Source organism: Zootoca vivipara, chromosome 3, assembly GCF_963506605.1.
Source record: "Zootoca vivipara chromosome 3, rZooViv1.1, whole genome shotgun sequence".
Classification (NCBI taxonomy): domain Eukaryota; kingdom Metazoa; phylum Chordata; class Lepidosauria; order Squamata; family Lacertidae; genus Zootoca; species Zootoca vivipara.
The window spans coordinates 14,212,377-14,235,270 of record NC_083278.1 but is presented as its reverse complement, the minus strand read 5'-3'; the positions used below and the strand labels follow the sequence as shown (position 1 = coordinate 14,235,270).

Sequence of the window (22,894 nt, the reverse complement as noted above, 5' to 3'; positions counted from 1 at the left end):
GGATGTGAACGCGGCAAACCCGAAAGTATTTCCCTGAGTTTCGCTGCGTGCGCATGCGTGAAAGCGCTCCATGCGCCATGCACATGCGCAGAAGCGCTAAACAGCACCGTGCACGTGCGCAGAAGTGGCACGTCTAGTTGTGAATTCCTTGGGATGCGGCCGGACCTCCGGAACGGATCCCGTTCGCAACCGGAGGTACCACTGTACTGTAAGCCTCGTTTTCTAATGAAGATAGGTAGTTGTAGTTCAAATAATTAATTAGAAAAACTGACAAGTGTAACTGCAATAAAATGCTGTGGAACATTGCCATCTTCTAGCGGACACACTCCTATTCAGGCGTGCAACCAACCAGCCAGGCTCTCCTCCAGGATATTAAATTTTACTCCCCATCTACCCCACTCTTATGACTTCCATTTCCAACTCACACTCAACTTTCCATGACTTCTGTGCATGCTCAGTACTCCTTGGGGAAGGGTTTATTTTTAAGGGCAGGTGTAGTTTAAAATGTTTTTTGTTTGTTTATTTGTTCCTGCGCAAACCTCAGGGTTCCCCCAAGAATGCAGATATCCTTTCCTCTTGTTTCTCTCAGGGGTTGCGCTTTGGCTCCATTTATGTCACTGCTTGCCACCTGAGTTCACTATTAGAGAAGTGATGCAGTGCTCAATTATAGACAAGGAATTACTGGATACCATTGCTTGAATAAGAAAGGCAATTGGGATCTCACTTGAGACAGATTCATATGACGACATGGGAATAACAATAAGAATATTCAAGCTATTAAGAAACACATTTCTATCCAATATGTATCAGCTAGTAATCAACACTACTGAACATTAAATTTTATTCATTTTGTAAGATGATGTTTGTCTTTAATAGCATGATACAACAGTCTGTCTCCAAGACAGACAAGAAAAGGTTCCAACGAGCTGTAAGAATTGCAGAAAGGGTAATTGGTGCTAGCTTGCCTACAATAGAGTCAATCTATGCTACCAGAGTTAAGAAGAGAGCAGAGAGAATTGCAGCAGATCCTTTACATCCCTGTCATCATCTGCTAGATTTACTCCCATCTGGACGTCGCTACAGGTCTTCATATACAAAATCGGCCAGGCAAAGGAACAGTTTTTTCCCTTGTGCCATTAAATTGTTAAATTTGTAGATGTGTAGCTGAAGGGGAGGTCAATTATGGGTGGGTTTCTTTGCTTATTTGTATTGTGAGTGGAACTGTGTGTGTATGTTTACATTGCAATGTAGCCGAAACAAATTCCAAGTACTGTATGTTGGAAAATGTACTTGGCCAATAAATTATTATTATTATTATTATTATTAAAGTATAAATCTGAAATTTAATAAAGTCGTACCTTGGTTTTGGAACAGCTTAGTTCCCAAACATTTTGGCTCCTGAATGCTGCAAACCCGGAGGTGACTGTTCCAGTTTGCAAACTATTTTTGGAAGCTAAACATCCGACAGGGCTTTCACAGCCAATCAGAAGCTGCGCTTTGGTTTTCAAACATTTTGGAAGTTAACTGTGGTAGTTTTCAGATAATTGCCTCACCCACATTCTTTGCTCATAATGTTAGCAAATCCTAGTTGTTTGATCCTGAGAATAAACCTGCCTTCTTCTTTGGCAATCACTCATAGCCGAGTAAGATCATCTTCCATAAACACAGTCTATATGTTATGATAGCACAATATAGTACAGCATAAACTAACTAACTAACTAACTAACTTATTATTATTATTATTATTATTATTATTATTATTATTATTATTATTATTTTGAATCAAATGGTAGTTTAAACTGAGAGCAAATGACTAACCCAGTATCACCTAATGAGCTTTATGGCTGAGCAGGGATTAACCTAGGTCTCCCTAGTCAAAATACTGTTAGTTTAACTCAGGGGTCACCACCATGGCACTCATGGACTTACACTTGCCTACAGAGGACTTCTCTAGCACAGACAGGTATCACTATCCCTGATTAAATTAGGCTTGAATTAAGCATTTTACTGCAGTAAATATAATAGGGTATGGGGTGGGGCTGGGGTGCCTATCACCATTCTGAGTTCCAAATGTACTCAAGGAACAATAAATGATGGTGTCCAATAACATAACACCTGTACAGGCCAGTTCTTACTGCTGCTTTCCTCCACTGTTTCATTCCAGATGCATCCACAACTCCACTTTTTAAATACTTCATCTGTCCCAGCAGTGTCCTGCTCCAGGACAGCCATCAATGATGGATCAGTCCCTAGGCAGTCATCCTATGGGGAAGCCTCTGACATGATCTGGATGTCACATTAAACCATAGTTTAAAATTAACTATTGCTTAACATGAATAAGTAGAGTGCTGGTGTATGCTGCTTGAAAGTTCCCACTTTGTTTCGCTACACACACACACACACACACACACACACACACACACACACACACACACCTTCTGCTGCTGCCATGCCAGGGAGGAAACAACCAGGAATTGTCTTTGTGTCATGTGTGAACCAGCATTCATCATTTGCTTCTCTTCAAACTATAAGCAAAAACCAGCCTCTGCTTTCTTCCTTCCTGGCCGTGGCAACAGCAGGAATGGGGGGAAAGTGAAGCAGGGACTTGAGCAGTCTGCACTAGGACATTGCTCATCCACATTAAACCATTGTTTTATTAACTATGCTTTAATGGGACCAGGTCTGTGTGGCTTCTCTTTGCTGGCTATGCATCTCTAGTCACAGTTTCCTCTTCCTAGGGTACAGTAATCCTTGCTTATACATAATACTTAACATCATAATAATAATTTGTAAGGGTACACAGATTTTCTCATCTTTACCTAATATTGCATATTGGTGCTATCCTCTGGTTTCTATTTGTCTTTTCAAAAATTAGCCACACACCATTCCCCTATCTACAAATTTGCTATAGCTAATGACAGAGCATAAATTAATATTGATCCTTCAGAACTCTGAAAACAACTGTGAATGCACCATCCAAAACCATTAAATCAGTAATGAAGCTAGTGATGCATGGGGCTCCTGAGCAGAATCAAAGTACTGTACTTCATTGCTAGCCTTTAAAATTTCTGTCTGAATACATTAATTCAAACTTAAAATTGTATACTTTTCCAATATTTTGGCAAACCAACAATTTTAATTCTGTAGGAATGACTTTTCCATAGTTACTGAAAACTTAGGATACTGTAACTATTTGCTCTTTCTCAGGTTCAAGAAACACTAAAACTCAACTGAGGGAGAAATAGGTTTCATCCCCAAACCTCTGTTCTTTTTGGCATATATGTGTGTCTGTTGTAAATTGGCTGTTTTTCAGGACAAATGAAGCATCTAAGTACTTAAGCAATGTTTTACGATAGTCAGAAATGGAACCCAGGTGTTAAAGGAAGTCTATATACTTTAATTCCTTTCACACTTACAAGCTACATTTTTCAAATTAGGAACCATGCATGCCTAAAGTTCATTAATCCTCTGAAGTTGCACTTCTGTTGTCTTTTAGTTTAATCATAACACCCAAGAACAAGTAAAGGTCATATTCTGGGCTAGAGTTTTAAGATATTTTTGGTGACTTTCTACATTAACTTATTGCCTTAGGTATTAATATAATTTTTTTATTTTTAAAAAAGAAGTGAATCAATGGTTACTCACTACAATGAGAAATAAAATTATTGATCAGGTAGACAAAATGCACTGAGAGATGATGATGATGATGATGATGATGATAACAATAATGATGCTTAATAATACACCAACTTTTTCCCTTATGGGACTCAAGGCATCTTACAGATAAAAACAAGAATTGCTAAAAAAAATAGGGGGAAACTATCATTAAAAACAATTAAGCATTAACAGAATTAAAACTATATACATACTGTATATAGAATCTGTTTAAAACAAATAACAATAAAAGCAGCACCAGCCCTTTCATTAAATGCAGTAATTAGAGATTCTTCATAGCAGAGAGAAAGCCACCTTAAACTGAGTTAGACCACTGGGGTCACCTAGCTCAGTGTTGTCTATGCTAATTGGCAGTGGCTTTCCAGGGCTTTGGGGTGGGTTATTTTCCCAAGCCTATATAGAGATGCCAATAATTAAACCTGGGGCTTCCCACCAACAAACCACATGTTCTGCCATGGAGCACACATGACTCCCTTCCCTCCCTCTGGTTCCTACAGCAGGCTCCAAAGATTTATGGAGGGGGCTTGCCCCTTATTTTTAGGGTATTTCTTTTATTTCCAATAACTGAATCCTAGGAACATCCTTGAAATTTAGGAAAATGCTAAGGAACAAGTAATATGCCACTGACAGTGCAAAAGCAGTGGTTGATTCATTACTGCTAGTGATCATCACAGGCTTCCCAGTTTTCTTAATCCCCTTCTTCTGGCTTGGCAAAATGATGAAGTTACTGTACGTATAACCAAATGCCAGCAGTAACAAGTGGAAGGAGAAAGGGGGGCAGCAGTGTCAGTTATCACCAAGGGCAAAGGTGCATCCTACACATCACTTTCTTTAGAGAAAGCAAGTGCAATAGAAGCCCTGAATATTGAAGAAAGATGTTGTTCTGAAAAGCCCAATATAATTATTTTAATAGAAGAATGCATATAAGCATGTTTTCTCCACCCAAGTCCCATAATATTAAAGACAATGAAGAAAAATAATGCTGGTGAAGAAAGTATTTTTTGCGCAATGCAATTATCTTTTTCCTTATCCAACAGAAAATCCCACCTCAGCAAAGAAGAACTGCTTGACAGAAAAGAAAGTATGATTAATGTGGTCTCCAGATATTAATCACTGTAGAACATGATACAGTGCAAAATATGTGACACTGTATAAAATAGACATGAACTAAAAATATAAAACTATAAACAAGAATTGAATACTAATTATAGCAAAAACAAATTACCATTACATTTTCTTTAGCTATATCACGTATAGATTTCACAGCTAGACTTAAAAGTTAGATAATTTCTTGACATTAAGAAATGTAAATCCAACATTGCTAAGCTGAAGTTTTACAATTACCTACAATTTATTCAATAAAAGAACTAAGGGTTATTCCCATCTATTGTTACAGCAGAGGGGTTTCAAAGCATGCTGAAGGAACTGAAGAAGCATTCAGATTGGCTGGAATAGCCAGCCAATCTATGTTATCTGCTAGCTAACCTCTTTCCCTTGTGTCAGTTTGAAAGCAATGCAATTTGGACCATACAGTGGTACCTTGATACTCGAACGGCTTGGCTCCCGAACAAATCGGCTCCTGAATGCTGCAATCCTGGAAGTAAGTGTTCCGGTTTGCGAATGTTTTTCGGAAGCCAAACATCCAACACGGCTTCTGCGGCTTCCAATTGAGTGCAGGAAACTCCTGCAGCCAATTGGAAGCTGAGCCTTCATTTTCAAATGGTTTCGGGAGTCGAACGGACCCCAGAACGGATTAAGTTCAAGAACCAAGGTACCACTGCATTTCCATTAGGAGGAGTTGTAGTGGAATCAGTTAGATGCAGAAATTACAGTTGCCCAGTTTCTTTGAATGTTTTATCACTTCTCAACTGCAGATTACAGCAGGCTGCAGTATTGAAACAAAACTGGGTTGCTGTGTATGATATGAATATACCTGTGCTATATTAATATTGCAGCCATCTTAGCTACAATTAATTGTACTGGGGGTCATATTTCAGCTTCTGATATCCTGCAGTCCTTTATTCTGAAATGCAGGGGAACATTTTTAACTTACTTCACTTTTTTAACATGACCTTCCTTTTGCTGTCAAGGAAAAGTGGTCATTGCTCATTTTGTTTTCTGTCTTATGAACTAATCACTTCCACTCCTGTAACTACTTTACAAGGTTTAAAGTAGCACATTGTCAGTTCCAGCTTCAAATAATTCTCATGGGAGGCCATAATCTGCATGGATTTATGTGCTTCCTCCTTGTTTCTTTCATGGTGCCTGGCAAGTAATATCTGAACCACAGGGTCCCATCATTATTTAGATGTGAGATCTTCAACAACATTGAATACTGAACTCACATGGGGAAGTTGGCAGGTGTGTGTGAATGGAAATAATGTCTGAATTGGCACTTGGCAGAAGGAAGGAAGGAAGGAAGGAAGGAAGGAAGGAAGGAAGGAAGGAAGGAAGGAAGGAAGGAAGGAAGGAAGGAATATTTCAAAGCTTACACCAAGATGAAAAATGGTGATGAGCTGAAGAGGAAAATCATACAGTGAGAAATAATTTATAGCAGAATATTCACAAACAAATTCCATCATATGTAGCCTATTTTACTTTTGGAAAGAATGGCTCTTTCAGTATTAATTATAAGGGGTATAATTCCCTGGAAGGTAATAGAATGACTTTATTAGGATTACAATATTTTTTGAAAAATGAAACAATGCAGATTATGTTTTAGGTCAAATAATTTCTTATATAAACAGTATTACTGGAACCAACAGAATGCAGTATTACCTGAACCAATCTGGACACAGGCCATTTCATGTGTTATCTCCAATTAACATCTCCCTCCCTAAATTTTGACAAACTTTTATTCAGTCCAATAAACATTCTGAGATTGACCTACAGTTTCAGACACAAAATGTTGGGCAAAAAAGAAGACATAATAAAAAGCATTGTTTCAGTTAATTACAGTATATGGATTGAAATTTAGCCAAAGCATCAGAACAACTTGGTTCTTTTATGGAGGCTCATTACCTAAGATTTTTGAGGCTAGTCAAGACCTCTGCTTTATTATGTCTCATTCAAGAGAAAAGCACTAAATGCAAATACCTTCCTAGGGTTTTAAAAGCAATTTTCACATGGCTTGTAGTTCAAAGGAAGCAAATAGTTCAGTACATCCTAGAAAGTTCATTATAGTTCTTTAAGCTTCATATGACTGGGGCAGGGGGGAGTGCAATTAATTCTATAATGCAAAAAGGCTGAAAGCAAGTTCATGAAAATAACTAAAAAGAAAAATCCCACACAGTTAGAAAAGCAATTAAATAAAAAGATTCATTAATCAACCTGGGCTGTATGATCATAATCTGAGGCACTTATCTATGTGCCTTGTCCAAGGGCTGGGAGAAAGGTGGTGGCCCCCTGTGAGATTTTCTTCCCAAGGCAGTTCACATTATTAGCTTTGTAACTTTTGATTTAAAAATCCCCCATCCAGGGAAGAACAAGGAATGGGGTCAGGATGAAGCCTTGTAGTAACAGGTAGAGACAGCTATTTATTTAAGCACATAGCTTATTTGGCCCTGAGTAAGGTTCCAACAAAGATATTTATTACCGTAATTATTATTAAACACATTCACTGCTCTTTACAGCATCTTACTAACATTAAAAATACAAAAAAATACAAAAATAGAGAACAGTAATATTCATAATACTAAAAAAGTTCATGCATGTTGTCATGCACTGACAAAAAGTTCATGCATGTTGTCATGCACTGACAACATAACAAGCCTACAAGTTATGTACATTTACCTTGTGTATATTCAGCTTCATGTACTTGGCAAAAAATAAATAAAAAGGGGGTGGAAAGGGACGGGCATTCGGGGGGGGGGATTAGCAATCCCACTCACCATTGAGCCCAACTGGCCTTAACTATACACAATTTTAGCTTTAGGTGTAATTCCCATAGGTGCCAACTCCCAGATTGAAAAATCCGGGATCGGCACCAGAAGTTGTGCTGCGGCCATTTTGGAACTGGACAGAGCAGCACCGGAAGTCGCTTCTACGCATGCTCTGCCCATTTCCAAAATGGCCACAGTGCCGGAAGTCGCTTCTGCGCATGTCCAGAGACTCCAGACATGCGCAGAAGGAGCCTCCCTGGGCAGGTAAGAATCCGGGGGATTTACGGGTTTTTTTTAAATCCGGGCTGCCAGCGGGAAACAGCTGGAAAAACGGGGGTTTCCTGGGGAATACGGGAGACTTGGCAGCTATGGTAACCCGCAGAAAGTAACTCTAGCATAAATTGGGGGTTTACTCTGTGTATGTATATATATTACCTTCTCCACCTTACTAAAGATGAGCAGCAACAATGTAGAGAATGGCACAATCTGGAGTTTACTATCTTTTTCTCACCCAAATACTAGTTACATGATGGAGATCAGTTACATTACTAGTGAGATCAGTACTGCCCTAGCTACTCTACAGCCACAAACTGCTTTAAAGGGCAATGGTACCTAATTTTTTAAACCACCCATTTGGCAGCCCCTGTTGTTTGAAGAAAAAAAGAGGTGATCGCTGCATTGTACCATGGCCCTCTTCTGAGACTTTTGGATACTATGCTAACAAGCCTCAGATTTTCATTCATTCACGTGAGTACACTGAAGGAGGAGGGAAACATGCTGTAACACACAAATAAAATAACATGGGAACTCAGTCAGTTGCCCAGGTGATAGTGAAGCAACGTGCTGAAAAATTCATGGCCATGAAGCAGCACCAAAAGCAGACAAAAAATTCATTTGCAGCTAGCTTGATTATGAAAGGCAGACTGATTCATGGAATCACAGCACACCCTAGCGACAGCACTATGCCGCTTGCCACAACATTTCAACATTTGAACAGGTAGAAAATATAAGAGTTCAAATTACCTGGTCAATCCTTGCATTTATATACACTAATTCAGGAAATTGTTAGTACTGCACAAGAAAAAGCTTAAGTAATGTTCGTATGTACTTTGCATTCTATATAAAGCACATTCAGATACAATTCATTATTTCATTCCATCCAGTATTTAATGCCAGTCAAAACTCTTAAAATTCCTTCCACATAAACTGAATGCAGAACCAGATGTAGTTATTAGCAAACCAGGACCTTCAAACCTGTATTTGTGGCTGGAATAACTTACATAGCAGGATTAATGGGTAGGTGCAAGAGGTACTTTTCCTTAGTCCAATGCTCCCCAAAGATACCCCACTACACTAGTATGACTTCTGGTTTCAGGGCCAATCTGAGATAAAAAAAATAGAACGGCAAGGAAGTCATTTGCATGAGAGAATTGGTGGGAAGGGTTGGGCAACCTCTCCTCGAGTCCAACAAATATTCCATGCAAGTATCCACTGAAGTACATATCTGAATTACAGCGCACACACAAGAGTTCAGTACCCCATTATTCCAATGCAACATGTAGTTCTGCCCTGCGATAGTAAGATGTGCTTCATTCCACCAAAGTTTGAATATCATGAGCTGGCTCTCATAGATCGATGCACAAATGTATGAGAGAGAACACTGAAAAATTAAGATTCCGAGACAGAGCACATGTTTTACCAGAAAAGAGCCCCAGATTTAATCTCCAGGATCCTCAACTAAAATGACTCTCATGTAAGAAAGATCTTTTTTTATGGAATCCCTTATATGGGATTTGTATATAAATTTTCCCTCGGCTCCTTTTGCTGGCCCTTGTAGGACCAACATGGATAGTTGACCCCGGTGAATATTTGACATTTTCTCCCCTTATGGCTTTGATCTATAGGCTACCACTAGAACGATGCTGCATTTTAAGCTGCACTTTAAACTGTATTCTAACCTATATCTTAATCAACTGTTTTGTTTTGTTTTTAAATGTTTTTACTGTATTTATATTCAGTGTTAGCTGCCCTGAGCCTGGTCTTAGCTGGGAAGGGCGGGGTATAAATAAATAAAAATTATTATTATTATCTCTGCTTCAGAGACTTATTTCCATTCAGAGTCCATATTGCACTGGATGGACTATGGTTTCTCAAGCCAGTTTAGTTTAGCAAACCAGAAATGAGTGCTGGGACCATTCACTCCCTACTTCAATCTTACCTTCTGTACTCTTAAATAGCAGTTCCCCCATTAACAACCAAAATGGGGTGATCAGTTAATGCCAGTTTACTAACCAAAAACAAAGAGGGCACCCAATAGGAGGGAGCACCCAAAGAGGGGGAGTAGGCACCCAACAGAACTGCCAACCTAGCAGTTCGAAAGCACGTCAAAGTGCAAGTAGATAAATAGGTACCGCACCAGCGGGAAGGTAAACACCGTTTCCGTGTGCTGCTCTGGTTCGCCAGAAGTGGCTTTGTCATGCTGGCCACATGACCTGGAAGCTGTACGCCGGCTCCCTCGGCCAATAAAGCGAGATGAGCGCCGCAACCCCAGAGTAAGTCACGACTGGACCTAATGGTCAGGGGTCCCTTTAGGCACCCAACAGGAGCGAGCAAGGGGAAGGGGTGTGATTCCACTTGCCCTTCTTGACTTGTTAAACTGTGATTTAGCACAGTGGGAAATGTACAATTGAACGGGGATAGTGTCCAGCATTTCTGCTATTTAACATTATGTTATTCAAAACACTCCATACCCATTATTTGGAAAACTTTATCTATATTCTTCCAAGTCTTTTTAAGTCAAATGTTAAACACTTGAGAAATATGCCATGACAGGCTAGCACAATACAAGGCTGCATATTTAGCTGATCTAATTATATGACTTGAAGCTTAAAAGTCTCTGTATGGGCCATAGTGCCAAACAATTTCCTGAATATGCTGCATCTCACAGTCAAATTCAATTAGTGCAAAGCAATAAGTTACATTATTTGGATGATTGGCTTTATGTTTCACTTCATTTTATTATCCATTATCTTAATTGATACAATTAACACAGCATTTTTCTTGCTTCAGCATAAGATGATCCATGAATCATGAAATAAACACAAAACAATAAGCAAAAAGCAAACAGAACAGCTAGTTAAAGACTGGATGCTGTAATCACCCCATTTCTTATTTTTAAACAATTCTACAATCAGTCAGAAAACAAACACTTTCAAGTCACAATTTCCAAATACTCAATTAATAAAAGTGTTCTGCCAAACATAGAATTTTAGCTAAAATAGAATCCATATTTAGCATATCTTTGCATGTGAGAGAAAAAGATACTGTATATCTACCACAAATTCTCCTTACATTCTTTCAGCTCTTTTTAAAAAATGGATTACTCCAGAACATACTTTAAAATCATATTTTCCAAAAATATAGCAACTGAAGAACAATCATAAGCATAAGTTGGAAACATTGTAAGTAGAAATATATGTAGTTTCAGTATCCCTTTCATACCATTAGTGATTTTATACACAACAACTCAGATCATGGACATTATGCAAAATCTTTTGCAATTCTACACAGCTATAAGTCTTACTTAGTTCAATGAGACTTATGCCGAGGTGTATATAGAATTGAAAAGTGTGACCCCCCTTCCCCACTAAGTTCACAAATGCATGTTCTTCCTATCTTTATGATGAGTAGCCTCAGAATAGTCCTGAAATTGAAATATGTTTTGCTGGCTCACTTGTTTTTATAGATGGAGAACTGAATCTGATTAATGGGCTACCTTGGGAAATATTGTATTTAAACACAAATGGCATAACCCACTGTCCTCCATCTGATGAGCATGCATACTTGGTCTTCAGAATAAACAAGATGAGAAAAAACACAGTGTGCTGTTATTTTTAAGATTACAAACTATAGCTCTTCAAATGCAGCATGGAAAAAAATGCACTGCTTGGCCACCTATGTTCTAAAAATATTGCAGTTGATGTAAACCAATTAACAGCTCTCAAAAATGAAAGATGGTCAACTCCCATAAAGCACAGGAAGTGGTAAGCTTCCCCAAGACTTCCCAATTTAAAGGCTAAACATTGATAAAAGAATAGCATCCCTAATGGTTCCCAGGCAGTGGCGTAGCTACCAGTAGCCGCTTGGGTGCCTGGGGGCGGGGCAAGGTGCCCATGGGGCAAGGCGGGGCACACCATAATCCCAGTGCCTGAGCCCCATTCTGCTCTGGTGCCTTGCAGGCCTACATTGCTTTTTCAAGCAGCACAGAGCCTACACGGAATCTGCCCACCGCTTCCCCATCAGCTGTAGAGCGGCTGAGGGTGAGGGGGCAGGCAGACTGCATGCAAGCTCCACACTGCCCGAAACGGCATCGTAGGGCTTGCATCCGCTTGCCACCTCCCCCTCAGCCCCTCTACAGCTGATGGGGAAGCGGTGGGCAGATTCCCTGCAGGCTCTGCACTGCTCAAAAAAGCAGTCCAGGGGCTGCAGGTGCCTGAGCCACCACATCACTCCCAGGAGAGACGTGTGGCTCAGGCACGGTAAGTGACGCCCCCTGCAGTGTGGCACCCAGTGCCCCCCCAATCCACCCTAGCTACACCTCCGTTCCCAGTGACAAACATGTTACATTTAGGAAAGCCCAACTATTATTTTTCTCATCTGCAAAGATGCAGAATGATAGCAATCTGAAATACTTGTACCAGGGATGGATCTACTATGAAACTAATGAAGCTTAAGAAGAGAAGAAGAAGAGTTTGGACTCGATATCCCGCCTTTCACTCCCCTTAAGGAGTCTCAAAGTGGCTAACAATCTCCTTTCCCTTCCTCCCCCACAAAAAACACTCTGTGAAATGAGTGAGGCTGAGAGACTTCAGGGAAGTGTGACTAGCCCAAGGTCACCCAGCAGCAGGGAAGTGAACCCGGTTCACCAGATTATGAGTCCACCACTCTTAACCACTATACCACCCTTAAGCTTAGGGATCCCTGATCCTGGAGGGGCCCCAGAAGTGGCTGCTTTTTTAAAAAATGGGTCCAGTAGACCCAACTTGAGTTCAAGCTAAATTTTTGTTGGATATATTTCAACAATCCCAAAGTTTCAGACTCAGTAGCACAGATGTTGGAAAGGTGGAACATCATGGTAAGTTGTTCTCCTTTGGCTATTGTACCCCTCCCCCCATTTTTAACACAGGTCAAGACCCTAGAGGAATAACAATGCGATCACAAAAGTACTTACCGTAAGTGGATACGAACACGAACATCTACAGTTGAAACAAGCCAAGCAAACACCACTGAGGCCTGTGACAGTGCACAAACTGGGAGAGCTCTTTTTACCAATATTCAACCCACTGCTAACACTTTTGATACAGATGATAATCACAGTGATCAACATGAAAGTACTGCAAAACAGAGACTAAGCAGAAACATGAACAGGAAGCAAATTCAGGGATTTCAAAGAATACAGTGACCTTGGACACTGGCCCATAACAGTTGATTTCATACAGAACATGGGGTTTTTTTTGCAAAAATAAAAGAAAGAAAGATGTACATACAAATTTAAGCAGGGTTTACAAGGAGAAAAAAAATAAGTTTCTCAAACAAATATTTTGGAAAAAAGATTTTAAAATGCCCAGACTGTGATGAGATCCTGGTTGATTTACTCAAAGAGCAAAGGCTGTATGTACTGTTCTGTTTGCAAACTCCTTTCACTTACATCACTTACAACAGGTGGGTTTTTCTGACTGGATGAATTACTCATAACTTTGGAGAATCATGGAGACAACGTAGAACATAAGAGTGTGATGTTGCTTTGGATAACAAGGAAATCAAATAAAAATACTGTGGATAAGCAACTTGAAGAACAGATGAGATAAACCACACAGTACTATTTTGAAGTAGTGAAAAGAGTTGTAACTGTTTTAAAAATTTTAAGTGAAATAGATTTGGCATTTAGAGGTCAGGAGGAGAAATAGGGTCCACCAAATAATGGATACTTCAACTGGGCCATTGACCTGAATCTGACACCCTAAATCAATTCAACGGTGGGACAAACATTTAAGGAACCCTAATTGAACGTTTGGCCCATCCCTGACAAACACACTGACAAAGCTGATCCCTGCAGCCTGCAAGACTGAATCCTAGTAGATCTGAAGATCCAATCCTGCTGCAGTCTGTTTCTCCAGCCCGTACCCTGCATGCTGCTGAAACAGGCCCTTGCAGCCAGCGGAACTGGACTCTCCATTCACCAGCTGATGAGTAGAAGGTTCAATCCTTATCAGTTAGACTGTGTGCATGCTGGAAACACGCATACAGCTCCTCCTTTCTGCCTGACACCTGCCCCTGACAGCAGGGCAGTCTTAAGCCGATTTGGCGTCCTGGTGCAGGGAACCCTCGGGCGCCCCCCCCACCCTTCCCTCCCTCCCGCACGCTCCTTGGAGAGCACAAACGGGGCCACCGCACCGCTCCTCCTCCCGCAGCTCCTCCACCCCTGAAGATCACCGAGCTGGAGGCAGCAGTGCTGGCGGCAGCAGCAGCAAAAAGGGAGGCAGGGGCAGGCCTTTCCGCCGCAGGCTGCCAGGACATGTAGTGCTGCGCTCGGCCAGGCCACGCCGCCGCCGCCACTCCACACAAAGCCGCCCGGGTGCTCCCGGCCAGCTGCACAGGTAGCTCGGGCTGCAGCCAACGCGGAGGCGACCTCTCGCCTGCTCGTTTGCAGGGCTGCGTCTTCCACGTGGGGCCGCCGCGCTCCTCACCCAGCTGGCTGCCTTTGTGCCCGGCGGAGCCCTGAAGCCGCCCGGGGCAGCAGGAAGGGAAGATTGCCGAGCTGGAGGCTGCAGCGGCAGAAAGGGAGGCAGGGATGCTGCCACCTGTGCTCCGCCTCCGCGTCCGCCTGCTCGGCAGAAGCAGCTGCGCGGTTCCTCCACCCAGGGAGCCCTGGCTGCCGTGCCAACAGGAGGCTTGTGGCCGGCTTCCCCGCAACAGCGCCCGCAGCCCAAGAAAGAGGCGGGCGAGAGCGGCGCTGGCGGCAGGGCTTGAGGGCGGCTCAGAGGCTCTGGGCACGGCACAGCACAGCACGGCGGAGGCACCCTCCAAAGCGCCCTCCAGGCCGTGGCGCCCTGGTGCCTTGCGCCAGTAGCCTCTATGGCTAAGACGCCTCTGCCTGACAGCTCTGGATTGCTCTAGGAGGCCTAAGCCGGGGCTGTCTCCACCCAACTCTGACAAAGTCCTGGTTCCCCCAAATTAGCTCAATTCAGTTTTGGCTTCAGTCTAAATTAGTGTATAATACCTCAGACTAAACACTCTGGATGAAAGTAAGCTAATGGACCTACCCTGTATACGGTTTTGCTGGTTATCATCCTCTGTTTAGGTGGGTGGAACTTGTAGCACCCTATATACACCCTTTTAGGAGCCACCAGCCAACAATAAACCAATGCTTCAACTTTGCACATTAAAAGGCCCAGGAAAGCCTCACCTTCTCAAGAAAAGATGCAGATTTCAGTTATATCCTCCTTATGTGAAATGATGTGCTCAAGAACAAAATCATAATAAGGCTGCACACAGTTCTGTTCTCTGCTGATAGCAAGTCAAAATTAAAGGTTATTCATAGAAGCTTTCTCCATCCCACCCACACAGTTTTCCAGTCTTCAGCACTGCTGCAAAATACAAATAGGCTGGCTCAACCCAATATTATTGGGCATGCTTCTGAATTAATTCCTCCCAGAAAGCTACAAGAAGAAAATTTTAGCTGTGTGATAAATTAAGTTGCCAAATGAAATGGATTAGCAATCAGCGATGGGCTGTCAGATCAATTTCAGATTTAAATTCCTCCTCTCCCCTCACCTGTTCATTAAGCTACAGATTCATGGCAACCTCAGTGACTGATTATGCATTAACAAGCTGTTCATGTGGGGCGGTGGGGCTCAGTTAGTCAACAGACTATACTAACACATTCATTTAAACATAATTCATGGCTAATATATTCAGTTCACAATTCTAACATATAAATACCCTACCTCTACCTTGAAGTTTAATTTTTGGCTTGACAAGCCATGAGATGCTTCATAAAATTAAAATGCAGCTAAGCAAACCAGAAAGTCCTTGAAGGTCAACAGAAGCAGTGGAAAGAGTCAAGCACTAAAACTTCATGCTCTATGTTGTTTAAAACAATAAGTTGACACTATGCTTTTAAGATGGCAGTGTTTCCTAAACCTTTTTCTTTTCTATAAGTGATCTTTACAAAGAGCAACTGGAATTATTTTTTCACATGAAATGTAGAGAACACATTTTGCTGTATAGAATAGATATAGATCTTGTATTCAGTAGGTACCACAATATGGTAGGATAGTTGCTTCAAATGTGTTTCTGGCAACATTCTTAAAATTCTGTACCAGTAACTAATCTGTTTTTACTTCTACATGAGAAATGAATCACCATCAGTTAAGTAAATTAAAAGCTACATTATACTTTGCAACAGATTTACCAGCCACAAAGCCTCATTTCTTGCAAACTCTGTTGCCTAACCATAGCAATTTATCTTTATTGTCTCAGTGAAATGACACCAACACAGAAGCCAATAAGGAAGCAAGACTAAAATTACTGATATCCACCCCAAAGTTGAGAAAGTTTATACTGTACAGGTATAAACATGGTGGGGAAAATGTTACTCCTCTGTTTTTAGGCATGAACTTCCATCAAGGGAAGGTGAAGAGAAACATTAGTTCTAGCATGGTATTTATAACTTTCATCAGTTTGATACTACCAGAGCCAGTGTGGTATAGTGGTTAAGAGTGGTAGACTCGTAATCTGGTGAACTGGGTTCATATCTCCACTCCTCCACATGCAGCTGCTGGGTGACATTGGGCCAGTCACACTTCTTTGAAGTCTCTCAGCCCCACTCACCTCACAGAGTGTTTGTTGTGGGGGAGGAAGGGAAGGAGAATGTTAGCTGCTTTGAGACTCCTTCGGGTAGTGATATCAAATTCAAACTCTTCCTCTTCTTCTACCTTACTCAGATACTCAAGAGCAGATTACAGAGCAAGGAATAATTTGTAGCAGTGCCTTACAATTATGTCCACAAAGGCTATTAGTCTGTCACAAACATTTTCTGCTTTCTGAGCGCTAGCAGAGGAGGGGTGGAGAGCCAGGGCCAACATCAGCAGCAGGCATCCTGGAGCACCTGCCAAGGGGGACTCAGCACCTTGGCAAGACCTACTGCTGATACCTGCCCTACACCCTCCCTACACCCTCCTCTATTTTATTTTTCTTGCGAGACATTCCAGGCAGCAGCACATGGCTGGATTTAGCAAGCATTTTGATGTTCCATGCACCCCACTGGAGGATTGTGAGAAATTAAGACAGTAGCACACAGCTACCAAGCTCTGCTATCGCCTACCTCCACTGCCAGGTAAGCTCAGTAGTGCCATCAACCGGGGAGGGGCCCCACCAGAGAGCACTTTGCCAGGGCTACCTCATACCTGAAGTCAACCTTCTCAAGAGTTTTAACGTTCCTGCTATGGCATGCTGCACTTCTACATAAAGTGTGAAGAAAGGGGGCTTCCCTTATCTGGCAGCTTACTTGCTAGGCACAGAGAACAGCCCTCCTTGGCTCCCTTCCTCTTCCGCATGCAACTCCTTGTCACCTATGCCCACCAGATGAGTAATTAAATACAAGGGTGTTCTAGTACAGCAATCTAATCTAGCAACTGCCCCACCCCGTTCCACCCTATTCCAGGTCCAAAACAACCAGCTTGTTGGTGGTTGAACACCAATTGAACGTGCGCAAAATGATCGCAGCCTATACTCAGAATATTCAGGGGAAGACATGATGAGTAGATTAAATCTACAGCAGGACAAAAACTGTTGTTTTTATCAATTAGCAAAAGCAAGCTTGAGGCAAAGCAATAGGAACCCTACAAAATCATTATTGTCCTCACCCCCAATTTGCTCCTTTCCCCACAGCATTCTCTTTTCCTTTGTTTCACTCTTTTTAATGTTACATTGGCTGACCATATTCAGTTACTGTGAAGTAGAGCCAAACTACATACTGACCAGAGTTACTCCAAAGTCAGCACTAGGACTGACAACAACAACAAACCTTTATTACAGTCATAGACCAGCATAAAAGGGTGGGATGCAGTCATTTAAAATCTGAAAAGCATTTTGGAAAGCTAAAAGATATTTAAAAAGAAGGTGAATATAAAAGTCTATAAGAACTTAAAAGAAGCTAAAAGAAGGGATAGGAGCATTGGGTAGGTGTGGAAGAGCATAAAAGGTTGATATATAAAAGACTTTAACTATTAATTTATAGAGCAATCTGATATGTTAATTAAATCTAGTTGCATTAAATCATTAAATCTAGTGGCACAGGTCATCCTCCGACGAATTTTGAGCGCTGCTGTGCAGAATATAGCAATATTGTATGTTGGAGCAGGATTGGTATCTGAGAGCAACAGGGAGGTATAGAATTGCCCTTTGCGCCCCAGGTACTTATGAAGTAGTGGGGAAATCAGGCTAAGACTAGGACTGAAAATGAGCGTAGGGGGAGGAATGCTCATGCAAAAGGAAAGTGAGGGGAGAATGCAATGCAATATTACATCCTCACTGAACCACTGTGAAGATGCAAGAAAACAAAGTTGAAGCAATGTCAATTCTGTTGGGTTTGGACCAGCTTGTACAATCCCTGCATTGCACATCTTACATGCAGGCAGCAAAATGAAATCTCATTTAAAAGATCTTATTTATCCAGCATCATCCTATGACCCTCACACCATCCCCATATACAAAATTTAACTTCCGTTGCAAATAATGTGATCAGAAACAATCATAAGAGATGTACACTTCATTTAGATTATATTAACAGCTTCAAACATATAATTTGCAAGGCATCACAGAAACTGACACTATCATTTTCTTGATGCTTTTGCAGGGATGATGTACTCTGTGATTCTACTAAACCCACCCAATACTGTATTGGTGATAGAATTTAGTACCCTGAGAATCTCAACTGTCATTAAAGATCAGACTAGTAAATCTCCATAGGCTCTATTGATGTAGTAAACCAATAAACCCTTGCTTCATGTTTCAGGCCACATGTAATTATTAGGATTACAGTGGTACCTCGGTTTAAGTACACAATCGGTTCCGGAAGTCTGTACTTAACTTGAAGCATAATTAACCTGAAGCGAACTTTCCCATTGAAAGTCATGGAAAGTGGATTGATCTGTTCCAGATGGGTCCGCGGAGTACTCAAACCGAAGCGTACTTAAACCGAGGTATGACTGTATTATAAAGTATTTATTACAAAGCAAGAGATTCAAACATAAGCCCTCTTCAGAATATTGATAGAAAAATTAATTGGTGGTTCAGTAGTAGAATTCATGCATGCCATGTGGGAAGCCCAGGTTTCATTCCCACCCAATGCAACAGTGCTTTGATTCCTGCACAGCACCAAATACATGCAGTTCTGCATATTTTGGCCTCCTACACCCCAAAGATTATTCAGATATAGTTTACTGGACACTTGTATTTCATAGGTCATATTTGACTTTTTAACATTTAGCACCTACCAGCATTAACTATGCCATCAATCTCAAGCACCGTGATATCACCTCTGTAGAGGGAGACTTTCTCACTCAGATTTTTCTTCTCCAGCAAAGGTTCCTGGGTGTTTTCTTCTGTAAGAAAATGGAAAAAATTTAACACACACACACACAAGTAGCACCATGCACTGAAGAAAAGAACCCCATAGTGTATAGCAGAGGATTATTATTTTACAACTGTAATTTTAATACTATAAGGATTAAAATTAGATCTACTCATTACTAGCAGCTGTGTTAACATACAACAATGAACCAGACTTCCAGGCTTATCATAGTTTATCACAAACAGACACCTTCACTCCACCTCTGTCATGAGCAGGATAAAGAAACCTGGAAGCTTTGACTTCACATTACCTCTGAGTCAGGGACTGGGATTTTCTCCTTAACATAAACCATGGCTTCAGGTTGATTATTGATTGGGATTTGTTAATTTTATGTTTTTAAGTTTCTCACAACTGAAACAGAATCAGTATAACAGCATAAAACAAAGTCAAGTAATGTTTGTTATAAAATAATAAATATTTCATTGATAAAGTTGTGGGTAACCAACGACAAATAGTCCCAAGAAGCAGATTTCCATCCTTTTTAAAACAGTATTATTAAATGGACATTTAAAATACAGAGATCCATCAAACATTAAAAGCTTCCCTAAACAGGGCTGTCTTAAGATGCCTTCTAAAGGTCTGGTAACTGTTGTTCTCTTTGACCTCTGGTGGGAGGGCATTCCACAGGGTGGGTGCCACCACCGAGAAGGCCCTCTGCCTGGTTCCCTGTAACTTGGTTTCTCGTTGCGAGGGAACCGCCAGAAGGCCCTCGGCGTTGGACCTCAGTGGCCGGGTAGAACGATGGGTATACTGGACCGAGGCCATTTAGGGCTTTAAAGGTCAGCACCAACACTTTGAATTGTGCTCGGAAACGTACTGGGAGCCAATGTAGGTCTTTCAGGACCAGTGTTATGTGGTCTTGGCGGCCGTTCCCAGTCACCAGTCTAGCTGCCGCATTCTGGATTAGTTGTAGCTTGCAGGTCACCTTCAAAGGTAGCCCCACATAGAGCGCATTGCAGTAGTCCAAGCGAGAGATAACTAGAGCATGCACCACTCTAGTGAGACAATCCGCGGGCAGGTAGGGTCTCAGCCTGAGTACCAGATGGAGCTGATAAACAGCTGCCCTGGACACAGAATTGACCTGCGGCTCCATGGACAGCTGTGAGTCCAAAATGACTCCCAGGCTGCGCACCTGGTCCTTCAGGGGCACAGTTACCCAATTCAGGACCAGGGAGTTCTCCACACCTGCCCGCCTCCTGTCCCCCACAAACAGTACTTCTGTCTTGTCAGGATTCAATCTCAATCTGTTAGCCGCCATCCAGCCTCCAACCACCTCCAGACACTCACACAGGACCTTCACCGCCTTCACTGGTTCTGATTTGAAAGAGAGGCAGAGCTGGGTATCATCCGCATACTGATGAACACACAGCCCAAACCCCCTGATGATCTCTCCCAGCAGCTGCATGTAGATGTTAAAAAGCATGGGGGAGAGGACAGAACCCTGAGGCACCCCACAAGTGAGAGCCCAGGGGTCTGAACACTCATCCCCCCCACCACTTTCTGAACACAGCCCAGGAGGAAGGAGCGGAACCACTGTATGACAGTGCCCCCAGCTCCCAAGCCCTCTAGACGGTCCAGAAGGAAGTTATGGTCGATGGTGTCAAAAGCCGCTGAGAGATCCAGCAGATTTAGGAAACAGCTCTCACCTTTGTCCCTAGCCCGCCGGAGATCATCGACTAGTGCAACCAAGGCAGTTTCAGTCCCATGATGAGGCCTGGATCTCGACTGGAAGGGATCCAAATGGTCCGCTTCTTCCAGGCATGCCTGGAGTTGTTCAGCAACCACTCGCTCAATCACCTTGCCCAGGAATGGAAGATTTGAGACTGGGCGATAGTTGGCCATATTGGCCCCATCTAAAGATGGTTTTTTTAAGAAGCGGTTTAATAACCGCCTCTTTCAGCAGGTTTGGGAAGGCTCCCTCACAGAGAGAAGCATTCACCAACCTGCGAAGCCCATCGCCCAGCCCTTCCCAGCTAGCTTTTATAAGCCAGGATGGGCCAAGGGTCAAGGAGACAGGTGGTTGGTTTCACTCGTCCAAGCAGCCTGTCCACATCCTCGGAGGTAACAGATTGGAATTGATCCCACACAACTTGACTAGACAGGACTCTAGCACTCCCCCGGCCCGGCCCTGCTCCCACGGTGGAGTCTACCTCTTCCCGAATCTGAGCGACTTTATCTGCAAAAAACTTTGCAAAATCATTGCACATAATGTGCTAGTGAATGTGAGCTGTATAGGGTAAGGAAGTGTTACCAGTGTGAAGTTGTTACCATTTTTTTACAGCATTTTGTCATGCTCAACTGAATCAGCAGGTGGTAATGTAAGCCAGTCATCTGAAAATTTTCACCTACTGATTTAGGAAGATTAAGTAGCTATTAAAGGCACAAGAACAAGCCAAGAGGTTTGTTGATGAATTGGCAGCTGTAGTGCTAAGTTAGCAACTTACACATGACCAGGCCAGCAGATGTAGCAAAAGGTTTAGAAACAAGGAAGTTGTTTTTGGAAGACCCCATGAATGGGCTGCAATGTATGAAGTAATGCCCAAATTTGCCTGCCTCGACACTGTGATCATGTTATGAGAACCATCAGAGGGTGAATCTAGGACTTTGGGTTGTCATATGTGCTCTTTTTCCAAGACACACCCTCTTTTTCAGGTCTAGTTGCCATATGTCCTCTTTCCCCCCAGACATAGTCTCCTTTTCAGGATCAAAATTTATGTCTCGCCGCATTTTTAAAATTTGGCAAAATATCCCAGTTTGTTTGTTTACAGTAACCCAAGAAAATTGTTCTAGTCCAGTGCATTAGACTCAGATCTAAGGCACCCAGCTAAGCTAGTGTACAGCAGATAATCACAACAGAGCAGCATCTTAAACTAGCTACATACAGTATAAATTCCTTCTCTTGTGGCTGAACTAAAAGGATGCTGGCTCAACTACAAGATCCTGGAAGAGTCTGGGAGGGCAAGAGTTAACATCCCCCTGCCCTTAATTAGAGTCCATATGTACCTTTAAACAGATTAATAAATTGTTCTGTGCACACATATGTTCACAAAGATGTGAACAGGAGTCCAAATACTTTCATGTGGCAAGTGAGGGAGCAGTATGTACTACAGTGGTACCTCGGGTTACAAACGCTTCAGGTTACAAACGCTTCAGGTTACAGACTCCGCTAACCCAGAAATATTACCTCGGGTTAAGAACTTTGCTTCAGGATGAGAACAGAAATCGTGCTTCGGCAGCATGGCAGCAGGGGAAGGCCCCATTAGCTAAAGTGGTGCCTCAGGTTAAGAACAGTTTCAGGTTAAGAACGGACCTCCGGAACGAATTAATTTCTTAACCAGAGGTACCACTGTATTATTATTTTGTTGTTGATAGTTAAGAACACTGCTACTAGCAATACACCACAGCTTCTATAGCATACTTATATCAGGGGTACCGGTTATACAGTGGTACCTTCGGTTACGAACTTAATTCATTCTGGAGGTCCATTCTTAACCCGAAACTGTTCTTAACCTGAGGCGCGCTTTCGCCAATGGGGCCTCCTGCTGCTGCCATGCCACCAGCGCGCCACTTCTGCTTACATCCTGAGGTGAATTTTGCTACCAGGAGTACCTACTTCCAGGTTAGCAGAGCTCATTATCAGAAA

At 42.1% G+C, this 22,894-nt stretch overlaps 1 protein-coding gene across 2 annotated transcripts in view; it reads right to left on the bottom strand.

Annotated features, from left to right (window-relative positions):
* Positions 1 to 22,894, bottom strand: part of MACROD2 (mono-ADP ribosylhydrolase 2) — an 898,190-nt gene that overhangs the window by 857,094 nt on the left and 18,202 nt on the right. The window contains exon 3 of one of the 2 annotated variants that reach the window (XM_035110056.2): positions 19,115 to 19,219. In XM_035110056.2, coding sequence (XP_034965947.2) covers positions 19,115 to 19,219 — 105 coding nt within the window. Of the gene's footprint in view, positions 1 to 19,114; positions 19,223 to 22,894 lie in introns of both variants that reach the window. The other variant, XM_035110055.2, reaches the window with a different exon arrangement.